The sequence below is a fragment of the Mandrillus leucophaeus genome, unplaced genomic scaffold (assembly GCF_000951045.1).
Source record: "Mandrillus leucophaeus isolate KB7577 unplaced genomic scaffold, Mleu.le_1.0 Scaffold110, whole genome shotgun sequence".
NCBI classification, from domain to species: Eukaryota; Metazoa; Chordata; class Mammalia; order Primates; family Cercopithecidae; genus Mandrillus; species Mandrillus leucophaeus.
In genome coordinates this window covers 1,683,166-1,702,499 of record NW_012099210.1, presented here as the reverse complement: position 1 = coordinate 1,702,499, position 19,334 = coordinate 1,683,166, and the positions used below count along the sequence as shown (strand labels likewise).

The 19,334-nt window shown below is 42.4% G+C and overlaps 1 protein-coding gene across 1 annotated transcript in view; it reads right to left on the bottom strand.

Annotated features, from left to right (window-relative positions):
- The window catches only part of LY75 (lymphocyte antigen 75), a 94,704-nt gene extending 77,292 nt beyond the window's left edge, over positions 1 to 17,412 (bottom strand). Inside the window, exons 1-4 of the mRNA XM_011992009.1 lie at positions 17,265 to 17,412; positions 11,425 to 11,796; positions 6,618 to 6,788; positions 2,925 to 3,089 (exon numbers count right to left, since the gene is read on the bottom strand). Of these exons, the coding sequence (XP_011847399.1) occupies positions 2,925 to 3,089; positions 6,618 to 6,788; positions 11,425 to 11,796; positions 17,265 to 17,358 (802 nt within the window). The 5' untranslated portion in view covers positions 17,359 to 17,412. The remainder of the gene's footprint in view (positions 1 to 2,924; positions 3,090 to 6,617; positions 6,789 to 11,424; positions 11,797 to 17,264) is intronic.
- Between the last annotated feature and the right edge of the window lie 1,922 nt (positions 17,413 to 19,334).

Genomic DNA, 19,334 nt, shown 5'->3' with positions numbered 1-19,334 from the left:
AAGGAAGGAAGGAAGGAAAGAAAGATGGAAAGCAGATATAATTTAGGTAGTGAGGCCAATTTCTCATATGCGATTCAATGTGCATTTGCCCACAAAAAAATGGATGCAATCATGTTGGTATGGGTTGATGTATATTGGAAAAAGAATGTGCAAATGATGGTAATGATTTTCGATACTGCTTAGGAAGTCACTACTCCTAGATCAGTATTTACACATGGTAGTTTTCAGTAAAGGGGCACTTAATAAAAATTTCTTTTCCAGATTTGGATATTGTGAGTTTTAGAGGTTAAAACACAGTTTTCTTCGGTCTTGGGAAACCAATAGTCATAATTAGGCATATTGATATGCCTAAGAAGCTTTCATACTGGAAAAGGAACTTGAAACATTAGAAACAGATATACTTCTAAAATTAATGGTATGTATTAAATATGGGGCATGTCTGGCCAGGAGTAGGGTGCAATAAGGCCCTTTACCATATTACCTTACTTTCATTAGTTATTAAAGAAAACGGATGCACAAAGAATCATGCAACATTTGTTCCTCCAAATGCATCATTAGATTGTTTAGTAGGATGTTGATTGTCACACTTCGGCACTTTTCTCCTTGATTGAAGTCACCAGTTTCCAAATGTCAATATTCTAGGAATCTTTAATTTATTGGCACTTTTCATTCTCAACAATATTTTTTGTAAGTCTTCAGTGAGGTCTGGAATAGAACTCCAATGCCAAACACTAGCCCATTCAGCTTATTTGGCAGATTTTCATTCTAAAGATCTGAATATTCAAGCGCCAAACAATACAAGAAAAGGGTAAAGCTACGAGTAAGAAACGAGGTCTGAATAAAGCTGTAAACAAAAAGAATGACAAAAGGCTTGTAGCCTTTTAATGATAAAAAGAGATAAAGATATCTAAGAGGGGTATGTAGTATTAACAAAAAAGAAAGCTGGGCGTAATCCTGTGCTCCTGTAGTCCCAGCTACTTAGAAGACTGAGGTGGGAAGATCGCTTGAGCCTAGGAGTTCCAGGCTATAGTGTGCTCTGATCACACCTGTGAATATCCACTGCACACCACCCTGGACAACGTATTGAGATCCTGTTTCAAATAAATAAATAGGGTTCTGCAATTCTATATGTCGATATTCAAATCCCAATCTGATACTTCTTAGCTGTATGCTGTTGGGTATATTATTTCTAAGGATCAATTTCCTTATCTAGTGATAAACCATTTGTTTGATGAAGTTGTAGTAATGATTAATGGATTTATCTAGAGAAAGTAGGGCTTGCTTACAGTAAGCATTTATTAAATATTTCCAGTTATTATAAAATAGTGTGACAGAATATATCTGAATTCTTAGACAATACATGCTTGTTTACTATATAGCAATAAAGCTTACAGCTTTGTGCAAAAGTAAAAAGCAACCCATGAGACCCATTTCTGCCTGCAAAGAACTTACAGTCTTATAAAAGGTGAATCCATTTATATGATGCAATTTGTTTTCAAGTCAAACTGACTATTCAAATTTAGGCTCTAATAAATACTTGTGGGTGACTTTGGACAAGTTATATTTCCTCTCTGAGCCTCGCATTCCTCATTGGCAAAATGAGGATAACAATAACGTCCACCTCATAAGGTAGTTAGATGGGGATGAAATGAGATAATGTATAAAAAGCATTTAGTAGTCTGTCTGGCACATCGTTATTATCATATATTATAATTATTTGTCTTTCATTCAAAGAATAACTCATCACGGACTCAGTAACTTGGGTTCCTTGATTTTTAAATATAATATTAAAATTTCTTTTTATATAGTTTCTTTTGAAAGATATACAAGACTCTGGAAAGAGTTATAGAATTTTACTGAGTACATAAAAGAAGTCCTAAATAAATAGAAAAGCATATAATTTTCATGGTTGAGAAGACAATATTGAAACAGCAATACCTTTTATTTATTTATTTATTTTTTAAGACAAGGTCTTGCTCTGTCACTCAGGCTGAAGTGCAGTGATGCCATCATAGCTCTCTGCAGCCTCAATCTCCTAGGCTCGAGCGATCCTTCTACCTCAGCCTCCAGAGCAGCTGGGACTACAGGCACATGCCAACAGCCAATTTTTTTTTTTTTTTTGGTAGAGACTAGGTCTCACTTGGCTGCCCAGGCTGGTTTCAAACTCCTGGCTTCAAGTAATCCTCCTGCTTTTACCTTTCAAAGTGCTGGCATTGCAGGTGTGAGCTGCTGCACCCGGCCAATTCCTTTTTAATGAATCTATAATTCAATACGATTCCAACTAAAGTTACAATAGGGTTTGCTACTGAAATTAACAAGGTGATCCTTAAATTCTTATGGAAGGATAAGTGGTCTTTTAAAGTTTTTATTTATTCCTATTAATTTAAGTTTTCATAATTAAAAATTTAAAAATTACCACTACCATCCCCCAAACAAAACAAAACAAAGTCCTATCCACTCTGTATCCATGTTATTAAACCCACTTCAAGATTTAGTAAAACACTCCTTGCCCCGAGGACTGTACCCTTTCACTCAGGGGGAGGACCTTTACTGAGGCCGTATAGTATAACGTAACCATCTTCCTTCCCTTCCTTTAATTCTCTATTTTTCAATGTTCAAAGAGTTTAATTGTTCACTTTTTGAAAAATCCTTTCATTTAGGATTAGGGTATCAGTTTAATCTTGCTACCCAAACTTGTTTTCTGAACATCAATCTCTCTTTACTTTCCATCACAAGATGTATTTCACAATGGTGAAATATGATTACATTTGGTACTTTTTTGCTTATGGGTTTCAGTGCAGAAGTTTAAATCCCAAGAGAGGCCAGAAAAGATACATACAAAGAAACACATCTGGATATGAAAACAGAAGAAGTACCTTTACAATTTTAGCCAATTTGCTCTATCACATGCAAATAAAATCTACCTTTAAGGTAAGTTAATTCAGCAGCACTGTTGATGCTCAGTAAATCAGCTCCTTGATTCTGACATGAAACATAAGCTTCTTTCCAAGAAAGAGCCGTCTGAGTATTAAATTGGTAGCAACTTCCAAACTGCTCGTTCTTTTCCCAATTATCTTCACAACCGTTTTCTGTTGATAAAGACACGTTAGTGATCATAAAGTAAGGACATAATGTTTTCCATTACTTAGGATGCTTACAAATACTGCAAGTCAATTTGCATACTCTTAGGATATGCCCAAATGGAGACTGCCATCACGCGTTTAGACCATATTTTGATCACAATACAATTGGAATCATAACATACCAAATGACTCAGGCTGGTTGAAGCTTCCACTCTTTCTTATTTTCCGCTCTCCTTTTATCCCTATCAATTACAATGCTGTGTTTTCGCCCATGTCCCTGCCTGCCCTCTGCCTGAGATGAGTCTCAGTGTGCACATGTTGTGAACACTGAGCTAATGGAAAACAAGCTCATTTAAACATAGTGGCAGACTACAGAGGGTCTGCCCACAGCTTGCATAGAAACCACCGTATGTGTACGTGTGTGCACAGACATGCTGCTTAAATGGCCAAGATATTGAGCCCAAGTGACTGCCTTATTTGGGAAACTATGTCCAAATTTCTCCTTAATATTTTAATAAAGAATCGAATATATATAATTCACATTACATATGATTTATATATGTATATGTGTGTATGTATGTGCATATAAACACGTATACATATGTGTTTGTAAAGTATACATAATTTCAAAGAAACTGCAAGCTGTTTCCTGAATGAGATAAAAAAGTTTTTTGACAACTGGTTCAAAATATATTCAGAGCCTTCTGTGTACACCCCACAAGAGGGGAAGTCCAGTGCAGGCTGTGTCAAGTGCATCCCAGGCTCCAACTGGGGGATTTTCCAAAAGGCCTCCTATAGCCAGTTACATATCAGATGTTATACTCATGATCCTACAAGCTGGAAGGGCCTTTAGAGATCATCTTGTCTAATGTCCTCATTTCACACACACGAACAAAGATCTAGAAGTGACTGTGGCAGAGCTATAATGAGGGCACTGGTCTTGTTGATCCTCTGAATGGCACATCCTGCTGCTTTAGCCATTTTTCTATGGCATAAATAGCAACAGAGATTCTGACATTTGGTAAAAACAAAATAGGGTGGATTTGAAAGCACATTGTCTAAAGGTTCATTATTACCACTGAGGCCCTACTTTTGTAAATCCAGAAGCTTCCAGGAGTGGGATGGCCGTGTGTTCACTATACAACATGACCTCCATGATTTAGCAGCCCTCAGGTTTGAGAAACTCAGTCTTGCTTCTTCCATAAAAAGTAACTCTAGGAAGCATATGCATGCATTAACAACACTGTATGTGTCACACCCCCAAACCCCCAGCACACACACAACACCCACAGGAGGCTAAAGGCACCAAGACACATCCCTGTCAAGGCAGCAAGGTACAGTGGGGGTAAGTATGTATAGTGGGGAAGGAGGATAAGGAATCCTTCACTAGTTTCCACAAAAATGTGGTCTGATCCTGACAGACCATTTCATGGATCTGGGCCTGCTGCCTCTCACCTGAGAAACAGGGTTTTGCACTGGATAACCTCTAAGCAACCTTTCACATCTAAATTTCTGATCCAAATAAGGAGAGTTAAATGAAGTTGATACCTGGTTGACCAAACTCTGCTTATTATCAATTACGGCTGAAGAAAATACTGGCTTTTTCTATTTTAGTAGGTAGGTTACAGGTGTTGAGAAGCTTGAGCCTCTAACTAGATACATAATCCTCAAAGACTGGTCCCCAGACCAGCATTATCAGCACTACCTGGAAACTTGCCAAATTTGGTGGTGCCACCAAAAATCTACTGAATCAGAATCTCTGGGCTCTAGATACCTGTGTTCTAACAAACTCTGCACGTAATTCTGTTGCACCCTGAAATCTGAAGTCTTAACCCAGTATAATCTCTTCAACTTGCTTAGAACGCTGCATGCTGAAGCTCAGATTCCCAAAGGAGGGATCAGCATTACTAATACCACCTGGCTGGCTGCTCAATTAGTCAGTAGAGTGTAGCTGTTTGGGACAAAGACTTCATAGCCAAGCTTCCTGGGTTTGAATCCTAGTTCTGATATTTATTAGCTATGTGATCTTAGGCAAGTTACATATCTCCCTTGTGCCTCACTGTGATCATCTGTAAAATGGGAATAAAGTATGGTACCTTTCAGGGTTGCTGGGGGATTAAATGAGTTAATGTATATTGAGAGCCTGAAACAGTATCTGACACCTGGCAGAGCCCTGTTAAGTATTAACTATTATTACTTAGGTCTGGAGCTCTTTCCTTTCTCTTTGCTATAGATTCTTTCAATCTATTGTCTATTAAGTAATATTTTGTGAGTACCTATCACATGTCAGGTACCATGATCCCCTGTAACTCTCACCTAATTGGTAAGAAACTGTTTCTGTTATGTGCCAGACAATGACGTAATTGCTACTTTGGTCTCTGTCTTTCTAAAGAACAGCAAATTCTTTAGCAACTCTCAGTTTGCTTCTGGTAAGAAGTAATGAGACAAAGCACTCTGACAAACACACAGGAATGGTGGAAGGACAGTGTTACCAATTCTGAGAGCCCCAGGAAGATCTATCTCTTCTCTTTCCTGCTCTTTGCTTCAGGCCATAAACATGCTTAATACTTCACCATTCTAAAAGTGTTTTTCAACTGATCTCTTTCTTAAACTACCCTTTGCATTTTTAAATAAAAATTACAGGAGGTCACTGTTTTGGACTAAGCTCCTGATCTAGGACTCAAAAATCAAAACGGGGTCACCCATGCCAAAGTTCCACTCACCAAACTGAAACAGAGTTGTTATCCGGCCTTTTGAGAAATCAAGAGAGAGAGAGAACTGCCTAATTTCCCAAACAGGCCAGTTTCAATCTTTAATTGGCCTAATTAAAATGAAGTTCCCTCTGTTTTAATGCTTAACCTGAAGTCACCTGATGTTAACCAATGGATTATTTCTCTATTGTTCTTACAAGAAAAGTTACTTTGAAACGACCAATCCACTCTTTGGTTTTTGTCTTTGCTTTCTTCAGCCCTTTTTCTGTCTACAAAGCCAATCCTCTCTGTTCAACGAACTGGAACACTTACAGTACTCTTTTATGAAATGAGGTGTTGCCTGATTCTAGAATTGCAATAAAGCCAAATGAGATTGTGACTACATAAATTTGTTGCAATTTTGTCCTTTGCCAACTGTCTCTTCTGCTCCGTGAAACTTGCGAGGCTTACTTCCTTCTGTTCATGCTTCATTCCACTACAACCCAGCTTCTACCCCCTCTAGTCTTCTGAAACTACTAAAGGTCAGCAGCAATTTCCTAACTGTGCATGCCTTTTCCACACTTCCTCTCCCTGAGGTGTCTGTGCTATGGAACACTCCCTCCTCCTCCTCCATGACACCATCCGCCTTGGTTCACTTCCAGGCCTGCTTCTGAAGGCAAATTCATGGCTACACATTACCTCTCTCTTCTCCTCCAAACATACACTCCTTATCCAGGATGATATTTTTGCAGTCACTTTTGAGTCGCTTTGAACTCTTCCTTCTCCCTGTTGCCTCATATAAATGTACTGCCTTTCCATATAAAGTTTACCAGCCCATACATACCAGGCTTCAAGCAGATGCCCCACTTTCGGTCATATTCATAATTTAAGGTGGTGGCACACCATGGCCCACTATGATCCTCATCAAGGATGCAATCATGATGCCAGGTCCCATCAACTAAGAATGGAAATTCACAAGGTCTCCCGTAGGAGTTCCCATCTCTGGTATAGATCTCTGGGTTGGAGAGGAAGTTGGGGAAAAGAGAGTTAAAAACTGGGTAGTCAAAACAAAACAAAACAAAACCAAAACAAAACAAAACAAAACTGGGTAGTCAGCTTCAGTTGGCTCATTTCTAAAACTCTTAGAAAAACAAACATTGTTGTTTAGAATACAATATCCGAATGTAGGAATTTGGAGCATGGGTGCTGTCAGGTCTGCACATGAATGCCGGCTCCCTGCTGACCCACTGTTTGCCTGTGGGCTAGCTATCCAACCCTCTAGTAGCCTCTGTTTCTGCTTTTGCAAATTGGGGATAGCATTCAGTGATCATCCATGTGAAGCTTCACTTACTGTGGTGTGATGAGGAGCTGAAAGAGCCTGGCTTGGTCAGGTGAGGGTCTATTAACTCTGCTGTGGGCCGCAGAGCACTTCACCAGAAAGGGTGCCCTGGCTGAGGTTACATTTACCTTTATTTTCTTTTCTTTAGAAAGTGTTGGAGCCAGAAAAATACCTTGGAACCACTAAGGGTGGGTGTGGACTTTGACCCACCTGCGGAATTAGAAAGATGGACAAATAGTCCCATTGTTCAGAGACTGGAAGTAGAATTGAGACTGTGGTTTATAAGCAAGTAAAAGGAAGAGCTGCTGAATTTCTGAGTAGATTCTTGGGGAGGCACAGGGCATGGTGATTTGGGGTGTGAAAGAAGCAGCAACTTCAATGGGGCAGTCATGTGACTGGCTGGTGGCCAGTGAGGTAGTAGATTTGGCTTTTATTTTAATCATTTTCCCTGGTACATGGGGAGGAACTGAAAAGTGATTCCAACCTCAAATATGCCTGGAAATGCTGGAAAGAGTGTTTGATACTTATATCAATACTAATTCTCTTGGAAAGGTGTTTTTGTAGAACGGCTAACTCTGTATCTCTTTCTGCCACAATTTTCCAAATCCTCAATTTGCTAAAAAACTCAGTCATTAACAGATCAAATAATGGTCATTAGATAAATCATAGTAATCAAATCTTATCACCCTTTACCAGGCAATTAGGGTTCCCCAAAATGTCTCACAGATGTGCTTAAAAGTGTGCTTAAGACAGTATTTGATTCTACTTTCTTTTTCTCAAGTATCTGTCTAACTAAAGTGTGAGGCCATTTAACAGCTTAGAATGTATTAAGCAGAACTATAGCAAAAGGTAGTAATAATCTGGATGCTTTTCTTCACAAATAGTCTTTTAAAGATCACTGGCTTTATTTTGCTATGTCATATAAATAGTTTCAAAAGGGTACTTCTGTTAAAGAGTATGTTGACCTTACATTTTATAAGGATTCTGCTTATTACCTATGTTTCAGTTTAACTGCATCAAAAACCCCCCAATAGCTCATGACCAATTTCTCTTCCCATATTACAAACCTAAGAGGACAGTCCCTGAACACAAGGACTGTTCCTTGTAGAACCATCAGTTTTCTTTTCTAAAACCTTTGATTTTTGGAATACAAAGTGCCTTGGTATACACTTCTGCCATTTGTTCTTTATCATAAACCTGTGAGATCATAGGGGAAGTATTATATTTGTCTGGGAAATCCCCATTTTTGCAGAGTAGTCAAGTGAGACATTCAGGCACTCAGCCGCAAGTGACAGGGATGAAAATGGGCTCTCTCTGATTGGACTCTTGACCTATAAGGACAACTTGTGACATCAGTGGGTGCCTTCTCAAGTTTCAAGTTAAATTTCATAGCTCAAAGCTGGGCTTCAATTAATAAGCTCTCTAAGTCACAATACATGCTTTGAAGAATGATAAGCATACAACCACCACACCAGAAGCAGCTACATTGCGCTAACTGTTCACTAAGCATTTTGCTCCCACACATTCTTTGCTGATGCTGGACCTCTTACATGCCATGGGCTTCCTTAGCAAGACAGGCTTTCCTGGGAAGACTCTTCTCTGAATGTGCAAATTTATGGTGATAGCATCCTTAAAACAACAGCTTTATTATGCAATAGGTACAAATTTGTGAGATGAGGTGATTATGCAGAAAACTAGCAAATTAATGTCATCAGTAACATGAGACAAAATAGTTTCAATGGATAAAGGGGTTGTTGACAGGCTTCTAAGAGTTGCCCAGAATTCTGATAGTTCTGCAGCCACCCTACCACAAAAAGTCCATTTCCTCTTCATGATTCACCAAACATTCAAAATTTGAAAAGTCCTAGTGAGATCAAGGTATCTTAATGCTATAAATGTACACCTGGGTGCTAGGTAAAAGCAGTTCACTCATAAAATTTATACAATTTCAGTTTTCTCTGAGATGAACATGACTCACACAGGATGGGAGTTGGGCTGAGAGGCAACCCAAGGCACAGTGATAAATTAATGTTCTTGTATCACAAGTGAAAACTTTGTTTATACTGCTAAAGCCAAGGGGGAAAGAAAGAAGCTGTTTGGGGGAAAGGAATACTGGTTTTGAGCCCTAGCTTTGCTGTAACAAGCTAGGTAACCTTGGATTTCACTTTGTTGGGACTCAGTTGTCTTGTATGTTTTGTTTATATACTGCTAGATAAGAAGGTGGGGACAACAATCAGTATTGAGAGTCTGAGTAAAGGAGTCCTAGAGAAGGTCCCTAACTTAAGACAACAGTCCCTAACCTAAGAACAGAAGGGATATACATAAATTGAAAAGGGTAGAATTGCCAGGACTTCATGTTTGATTATACTGGAGTGGTGGAAGAGGCAAGCCTGAAACCTCTCGGGTGACTTGCTAATTTCTGACATGTAGAACTTAGATGGTACCAGTCACCCAGACAGAAACAGAGAAGAGGTGGCAGGTTTGGCCTTGGCTTCTGTGCAAATTAAAACTTGAGGTATGCCTTGACTAGTCACAACTATGTATGCTTTTAAAAAAAAGATTTAGTGTTTCAAATATTATATTTGAAAAAGTCAAGAAACATTTCATGCCTGTGGGCTATGCTGGTGGCATTGCTTAGCTCTCTCTGGGTGGTCCCCTGGGTAGGTCCTTAACCTTTTTTGTGCTACTGATCTCTTTGGCAGCTGGGTGAAATCCATAGTCCCCGTCTTAGAAGAACATTAGAAATGCATAAATACAACACATAGGATAAAAAGGAAAATCAGTTATATTGAAATGAAGACACTCTGGGAACTGAGGGAGTTTAAGATTACAACTATGCCCCTCAAAAGAATTAGATCAGGAGGCTAAAAGAACACTGCCAAGAAAATTATCCTTTCTGATCCCTGGACAAATACAATGAAACAAGTTAAATCCAATTAAAAGGCATTTTTTTTTTTTTTTTTGGCTCTGTGTTTCCTCTTAGTTGGCAAGTTGGAGAAGGGCTTTTGTGGCACAGAATTTAAATTTGCCATTAAGTCATATCCAGAAAGCAACTGCTTTACTTTTAGGAGGAAACTGGCTCGCAGAAACAGACTGTCGGGATTGATGAAAAGGAAAACCCCATCTCTAATTCTCTAATATTTCTCCATAACAGAACTTGACATTCTCAGAATAATTTCTGCATCCTCACTAGGAAATAGAAAGACTAGAAAGAAAAACTTGTGTGGATGGATAAAGGATAGCGAAGCTGCTATCCTGCCTTTGAGGTCAAATTTAGCTTCAATGATCTTTAAGAGAAGAAGAAAGTCACCATAAAGCTAGGGAAATTTTTAAAGAAAGGCAAGGAGAAATAATAGGACTTAGAGGACATAATTATATGCATATTGACATCTGGTGTAATTTAGAGCAACACAATGAAAAATATTTGCTTGGGAGATAGCTAATTACATTTAGTGGTTAAAAAAATAAATCTACTCATTCTTTAACTTGGAAATTAGTTGTAGTCCAGTGCCTAGACTCAGAGCTAAGTCCATGGTCAGCTCCCCACAAGGCAATATTAATATACTTATTTTTGGAAGCAACTGAAAAACTCCACTCTTAAAATGCTGAATCATAAATATAAACATCAAAATTTGGTTGCTATGCCAAAAATGAAAATAAATAGGAAAATCCACTCAAAATTTTCCCATTTTATCAAAATCCGTAGGCAAGAAAAAATACATTTTTCCCCCTTCTCCTTCTTTTCTTTTTTAAGAGATGGGGGTCTCACTATGTTGCCCAGGCTGAAGTGTAGTGGCTATTCACAGGTGTGATCATTACACGCTACAGCCTTGAACTCCTGTGTGCTGAAGTGATCCTGCTGTCTCAGTCTCTCGAGAAGCTGGGACTGCAAGCATGCACCACTACACCTGGCCTTTCTTCTTCTTTTAAAACTTAGAATAAGATCAACATTAGATCATTTGACTTTTAGCCTGTAAAAAGATTTCCTGTTAATCAAATGTTTCCTTTCCTCTAGGCTTTAGAAGACCATCATAAGAACTACATATCTATCTGATGAAATCCCAGGTTTATCACAACATGGCTGTGTGACCTCAGACAAGGCATTTAACCTCTCTCAGCCTTACCTGCAAAGTAGAGGCAAATATGCACTCGTAAGAATGTCGCTCAAAGTAACTGCACAGTGCCTGGAACTGAAGAGCTCACTCACTGCCCTTACGAATGTATGACTCTATTTTTACTAAATTGTGCACATTCAATATCACATGTGACAAGCACAACAGCAAATCGGTCAAAGTCCCTCTCTACTACTCACCGTGATAAGGCTGGTCACAAAGGCTTTCCTCTGAGCCTCCTTTCTTCCAGATATCAGATGCATTTGAGATTGCTGCGCCATGCCCATTCTTCAGAGCCAGCTGGTACCGGGCAGCACTGTACAGAGAGTGGTGCTCACATTTCCACCACAGCATGACACTGGAGTCACAGCTGAACATTCTTACCTCATTCACCGATTTGGTAATATTTAGGCCAAGGCACTTTTGGGAGTGCAAATGAAAGAGCCGATGCTGGGACACCCACTTCCATAACTTGTCCTCAGTTTCATCACAGTCCTCTGCTACTATCCAGCCATACACTGGCTTGATGCACTTGCCCGTATTTCCATGGACGATGGTGAAAGGGTCATTAGCTGAGTCAAATGGATAGACAGATTGTGGATTATGTGGTTGAAGTGCCTTGCTCCCTACTTGCTGAGGAGAGTCTGAGCACTACTGGACTGTTCCCATCCTCAGACTGTTCCCACTCTTTATAAGCTGCAGGGGACTACACAAGGTGGGACAGTGGTGAGCAGAGAGGCAGTGCAGTCTGTAGGGTCAGAGCACGGGTTCTGGAGCCAGTCCGCCTGAGTCCATATTTTGCTCCTGCTACTTATTAGCCATACGATCAGGGCAAATCATTTAACCTGTGTGCTCCAGTTTTCCTATGATGGGTGTGAGCATGAAAGGAGCTAATCCATGTAAAGCATGTAGAGCAGCATGTATATTTGTTGTTGCTATTTCATGAAAGATATTTCCCTTCTCATTTAATGAGATAAAAGAAGCTCTTTAGTTTTCATCTCAATGAAAAGTCTAGTTGGGACCATAATTCTGCCTTGCTTACATGTTAGCTACTATGACAGGGTAAATTATTACATGAAAAGTCAATGCTTAACACAGCATGTTCACTATATATATGTTCCTTTCTTCAGATCTAAGTACATAGTGAGGCCTCTGTGGTCCTCTGCCTTAGGGCAAGTTAGTGTGGCCACTAAAAAGGAAAATTTAAGGACAAATTTCTTAAAGACCACTTCCCCCTAGATATTTTTTTGGAGGACTAAATTCATTGAGGTATGTCAGAGGAAACGGGGAAACTTCTGGGGGAGCAGCAGAACAATGGCAGTACAGAAACAAGAAGAAATAGAGATCTGGGTTCTGAGGGTAGGGGAACCTGTGGCCAGCTGCATTGTGGCACCCTCAGGAAGGTGACAGGACCTGGGGAAAGCCTGGGGGATTGACTGTGTGGATCACCTAAGAAGGCTGAACCCCAAACTCCAGGAACTACCAGAGTGATGGCTGATGAGTCTTGAGCCACCAGATTCAAGATCCTGTGGGTTTGGACAAGGGGAAACCCAGAGGTAACCAGCGGGATCCAATGACTAAAGAAGAATCTTCCCTGAATGTTCCCCTGGCACTCTGCATGAGCTGGGAAAGACCCCAATAACGACAATTATTGAAGTTCTGGCAACCTGATGGAATGGGAGCTCAGCACCAAATGTAATTTGGTTTTCTGAAAAGAAAGTAATGCATTGTTTCTTGCACACCTGAATTTGTGGAATAAGATTCACATCTGTTACAACAAACTATAATCGGATAATTTGGTTAGTTCTTTTACAAAGGAAAATTTTAAACAATTATAGCAGAGATCATCATGTTGATAAGAGTAAAGCTGAAATATTTTAGACAAGCTTAAGCAATCACTGTCAATGAACCAGAGTTCAGCAGAAAGACCTATAAAATTTTGGTTCCCCAAAGACACTTTCATTTTGATACCAGCGTCACAGTCACTGGTTTCACTAACACCAGATGCTTTTCCTAGTAATAATTCAAAGGCTTTCAGAGTTAAAAATTCCCATACCAGGGACTGGTGACTTGAGGGGAATTTTACCATGTAAATAATAACTATAAAATTAAGTCTGACTGCAGCTTGAACTTTGGAAGGATTTTTTGTTTTGTTTTGTTTTCAATAACAGAAGCAACAACAAAGGAAACAACAAGAACAGCAACAAAAATCCTTTAAAGCTTAAAGTTATTTTAAATCTGAATTTTAAAAGTATTCCACAGGGTTGCAGCTAAGGATGTTTGATGTTTGCCATAGCAGCTTTCCTCCCTCACATTTTTTTTTTTTTTGAGATGGAGTCTTGGTCTGTTGCCCAGGCTGGAGTGCAGTGGCACAATCTCAGCCCACTGCAATCTCTGCCTCCCAGGTTCAAGTGATTCTTGTGCCCCAGCCTCCCGAGTAGCTGAGATTACAGGTGCCTGCCATCACACCCGGGTAATTTTTGTATTTTTAGTAGAAATAGGGTTTTACCATGTTGGCCAAGCTGGTCTCGAACTCCTGACCTCAGGTGATCCACCCACCTCGGCCTCCCAAAGTGCTGGGATTACAGGCATGAGCTACTGTGCCCGGCCACATCCCTCACACTTTCTCCTTTGACAGTCCTCTGCCACTTTCTGCTTGATGGACACAGGCTGGGAGGACAGTCAACAAAAGAAAATGTACTATAAGATTACTACTTACACTTTCTCTCATGGCCTTCTCCCACAATTCAATAGCTACTCAGACCTCTGATCTACATCTTTTCTAAACTGTTCTCTCTTGCCTCTCCAAAATAAATCTTGCATTCCAAAGTATCAAAAATTACAGAAGAAAAAAGAAGTCTGCTCCTGCAGGAGACGTGCCCATCACCCTTGTTGGAAACATCCCCTCTCCTGCCCTGTAGTCTTGCTGCTGTCTTTCCCGGGCATTCTGCTTTGTGCGTTCAATCCCAAACAGGTGAACTGGGGAAGCAGCAGCTTTGCCTTCCTTTGCAGTTTGCAATTCTGCATTTTTCAAAGTTTTTGTAGAATCCAATGGATTAGCTACATTTCTTTGTACAGTGGAAAAAGCAGGAGTTAGGAGTCCTAGATTGAAATACTAAAACACTGCAGGAGAGGTGTGGAGTAGCTCTGTTAAAGTGGAGCTGCCAAACTTCCTAACAAACTGCTACATCTCTGAATATAGACGTTTTTCTCAGACTAACCCCTTGTTTGAACCAAGCATGCAATTTCAATGTTTGACACTTATAGTGGTCACTTAGTACAGATCTTAATTATTCATATACTTAAAGGAAACTTATTAGCCTCCATATATAAGGTACGTATATGCATATATTAGATAGGGAGAGTCCTATCCTTTCATGATGCTTCCCTGTATCTTTCTTTACCTTTAGCAGGAGCTGTTCAAACTGCCTCAGTCTTACGACCCTTATTGGGATAGTAGGTTGAAGAGCCGGAAGGAGGACTGAGAAAGAGTGAACATAATCCCTTATTTAGAAAATTTGGTATAGAAGGGCATACAAGCTATTTTAGAAATATATTATACTTTGAAAAGGTAATTACAGAGTAGATTTTATTTTATAAAACTTATTTTATAAAATAGATTCTTTACAGATAGCTTCCTATTAGATTTTGTTCACTTTACAACTTTATACCAGTCCTCAATGGAGTTTTAGTATTTACCTCCAAATACAACATTGGGGCAAATCTAAAAGGCAGAATTTGATGAAAAGAAGCCTCATTACCCTCTAGATACATTTGTATATGCTTCATTTGATATAAATTCTCCAGTGTTTGAGAGAAAATGGCTAAGTAGCATTACCAAAAATTGAAAATAAATTTTTAGTATTTTTACATCCATCAAAGGAAAATCATCTCTCTCAGTGTTTTCTTATTGTCTGATCACTAAATAATTCCTGCCTTATAAACTCTAGACCAAATAGCTTCACGCATTCCAAAGAGGAGCTGGATATTGACATAATAGCCATAGACAAATGGATAGGGAAATAGCTTGGGAAAACAAGAAGGATTAAGATGGCAGCATTTATAATTTCAGGGGAACATCCATAGATCACATATTAAGCATTTTGTAGAGTCTCTACCATGTGTTCAGAATGTACAGGTAAGCGCAGCAAGACAGAATCAGAAGTCTAGGTTTGTTAGTTCAAAAGCAGGTCCTGAAATGACAGCAGGTCCACGGCAATGTCCAGAGAGTCAGAAAGTCTTCACGCATGATTGGGTGGTGTTGGTTGGTGAAAACCTCAGGAGTCCCTGACGGATTGGTTTACTTCAAGCTGTTAGTTCTCCAAGCAGCAAAAATGTAAACTAAGCACCTGGCATCTCCCCAAGGACACAGAGGTGCTCCTTCAGTGTTTGGGTGATAGAGGCCACCTGCACAAGCCTAGCCATGCACGTGACGAGGTGCATGCCATCACCAGCATCATGAAGCGGACACTCTTGCCAAACAATTGACCCAAATGGCTGGGGGTTCAAAATTCCAGTGCTTCCCCAAACAACGCCACAAGTCTGCTCTGAGGGTGAGAGAACATCGATCAGAGTAGCTGCTAGGAGTAAGGAAGGATACAGGATAACAAAACCTGTGGAGACCTAGCACAGGGCGAATAGAGTTAAACCTGGTGCTTTTTGCTTTGGGTCAGTGATAAAGGGCAGTGATTGCAGAGATTGCAAGAATTAAGGAAACCTTGAAATTTGTGAAGGAGATAAAAACAGGACTGAAGCAGATGTAGATGGGAACCAAGAGGTTAGTGATTGAAAAGTTAGTGCATTTTCACTGTAGTTAGTTGTTGCAGTGAACTTTTCCACTTTGGATTGTGGGGCAGGCAGAATAAATTCTCAAGGCAATAAAGGATCTTATTTTAAATGATTCCTTTGGTAGTTCCTAGCACACAGGGTCAAAGGAGAATAGAAAAGTGTGACTCAGAGCAGGGTTCATTTACAGGTCCTTGCTGTAGATAGGATGATGGCACTCACACTCTGAGAAATCTCTTCCCATCACTCTCCGAAGGAAGTCTAAACCAGATGGTAACTTAGCTTAGCTGCAAAGAAAATAAGAGCCACCAGCAATTTAGTGTTTTTCAAACTGCCTGGACAGTCTTTTCCTTCCTCATACAGGCACGATAACAGAAGTGGCCGGTGGCGGGTGGCCCATTGAGTGCCTATGATGCGGCCCAACCAAGAAACAAAGTCCTCTGCACACCTCTCGCCCAGGCAAAAAGAGAAAGTAAAAGCAACCGGTTGCTGCCAAGGGGTGTGGTGGGGTGGCGCTGGCACTACCCTGAACATCAGTGAAGGCTGTTTCTGGTCCTGCTTCCCCATTGAGAGGCAGCAGGTCCCCAGCCAGGCGACCTGCCCTTCAGCGTGGGGCTGTCAGCCTTGGGGGAGCGGGGTCGTTTGGAACTGATAAACCAAAGAGAAGAAAGGTTTGCTGCTCTAGACAGTGGGTGACGGCATCATAGCTGACTCTTGGTCTTGGTCACTTTCAGAGGAGATGGTTTACTTAACCTGACTGCCTTTCTGATGCGCACCGTAGGCGCAGTGAAATCCGGGAATCGTTGGGAATCCTTAGCACTGTGGGTGGAGGCTCCTCTTGGCCCTGTGGCCAAGGTGACCAAGGGGCGAAGGAAAAGCGAGAACGGGCGGGACAGGACGCAGAGGGCAGATGGGGAACCCCATACTCCAGCAACATTTTATAAGACGGACGACGGAGCAGGGCACCTGGTCAAAAAAGCCTCAGTGAGCCTACTCTACGGTGGACCGCGTCCCCTCTGCACCAGAAGGGCCTGTCCTCCCACATCCACCGCGCCCTCCTCCGGGTCCCCGAGGGCACTGAGGCGCCTACTCCGCCAGACCTCTCCTGCGGCTCACTAGTCCGGCTCCAGAGACCCCCAACAGCAAAGCAGCCGTGACCTGCGCCGGGGGCGCAGCCCTGCTCCTGGCTGGAAGGCGGCAGAGCTGCGGCGTCGAGGCACCCAGTGGACTGCGGGGCGGACGCGCCCGCGGTTACCTGCGCGGCCAGAGGGTTCCGCGAGCTCGAAGCACCAGAGGAGTAGCATGAGGAGCCCCGCCGGGCGGCGAGGGCTCGCCCAGTCTGTCCTCATCCTGAGCAGGCGCAAGCTTTCCGGCCGGGTCCTCGGGCGCACGCGGCACCCGCCCCTCCTGCTGAGCTCGGCCTGCCCCGCCCGCTCCTATTTCAGGCCTCTCGGGGCGCCCCGGCCCCGCCCCCGCCGACCCCGACCAATCAGACGTGCGTCTCCTCGGCCCCGGGGCGTAGCGGGCCGGGTGTGTGCAATGAACAGGGCGGGGCGCTAGATACCTACGTGGGGTGGGACCCGCGAGGAAGAGGGACGTGCGGGTCGATGGGAAAGCCGGGTCCTCGGGCGCACGCGGCACCCGCCCCTCCTGCTGAGCTCGGCCTGCCCCGCCCGCTCCTATTTCAGGCCTCTCGGGGCGCCCCGGCCCCGCCCCCGCCGACCCCGACCAATCAGACGTGCGTCTCCTCGGCCCCGGGGCGTAGCGGGCCGGGTGTGTGCAATGAACAGGGCGGGGCGCTAGATACCTACGTGGGGTGGGACCCGCGAGGAAGAGGGACGTGCGGGTCGATGGGAAAGCCAGGCACCGCACAGGCTCCTGCACTGGACAGTTTGGTCCCCGCCTCTTCATCAGCCAAGCTGGGGAGATGCGGCCCTTACTGGGACTTGGCACCGCCCTGGTGGGTGGGTTCTGTCAGTTTAGAACCTTGGGCTCTGCCTAGCTCACTGTGGTCAGGGACGACTTCTCCATTCCAGCCTGGACTGGAAAGAGACCCACGGTGTCTCCTGCCCCGGAGAAGGAAGTGAGCACCTGCCGCGTGGGTGACTGCGGCCAAACCTAAGAATTCAGTCGTCCTTGGCAACGTCTTGGGGATTTTGATAGTGCAAATGGTACACTGCAGTTCTACCCATAGTTGTTGAAGAATTAAAAGCAAGAATTACTAGAGTGACCAAACGACACTTCCAAGGATGACTTACGCTTTATAACAATTTGAGCTTTGCGAGTAAGCTCTTTGCGTAATAATTTAATGATAATAATAATTAGCTGGTAGAAATGTAGAAGTCTGCACGCAGAACCAGAAATTTCATGTCCCACTCACTCTCTTCCTGTGGACACTGCTATCATTAAAAAGAGACCAAATTCTTAATGACCTAAGTTGCTCAAAAGTGAATGCTTTATACTTTTAAATCCGTCTTTGCTGAACACATAATGTGTACTTGAGGTGGCCTCTATCCTTGTTGCATGAGGACGCAAAGACCTAGTTGCTCTTCCTGACTTCCGCTGCTGAGGCTTCACAGACGGCTCCCAAACCTGCCTTGACTCTGTCCTCTCCCCAGGGTCTGGCCTTTCAGTTCCGTAGATATAGTGAGCACCTACCATCCCAGGATCTGGGCACTCCATGGAACAGGAGGACAAAAAGACATCTCTGCCCTCCCTTTAATACTGGGGAGACTGGGGCACTGTGATGGATAATATTGTCAGCTTGATTGGATTGAAGGATGCAAAGTATTGTTCCTGGGTGTGTCTGTGAGGGTGTTGCCAAGGAGATTAACGGCGGACTGGGAGAGGCAGACTGGCCCTCAATCTGGGTGGGCACCATCTAATCGGCTGACAGCATGGCTAGAATAAAAGCAGGCAGAAGCTGGAAGGACTTGACTGGCTGAGTCTCCTGGCCTTCATCTCCTCATCTTCATCTAGATGCTTCCTACCCTTGAACATCGGACTCCAGGTTCTTCAGCTTTTGGACTCTTAGACCTATAAAAGTGGTTTATCAGGGGACCGCTGGCCTTCGGCCACAGACTGAAGGCTGTACTGCTGGCTTCCCTACTTCTGAGGTTGTGGGACTCTGACTGACTTCTTTGTTCCTCAGCTTGCAGACAGCCTATTGTGGGACTTCACCTTGTGATCGTATGAGTCAATACTCCTTAATAAACTCCCTTTCATATATACATGTATCCTATTAGTCCTGTCCCTCTAGAGAACCCTAATACAGGCACATGCAGTGACACAGGGCAGAATGAATGCGGAGACTCTGACAAAGTTT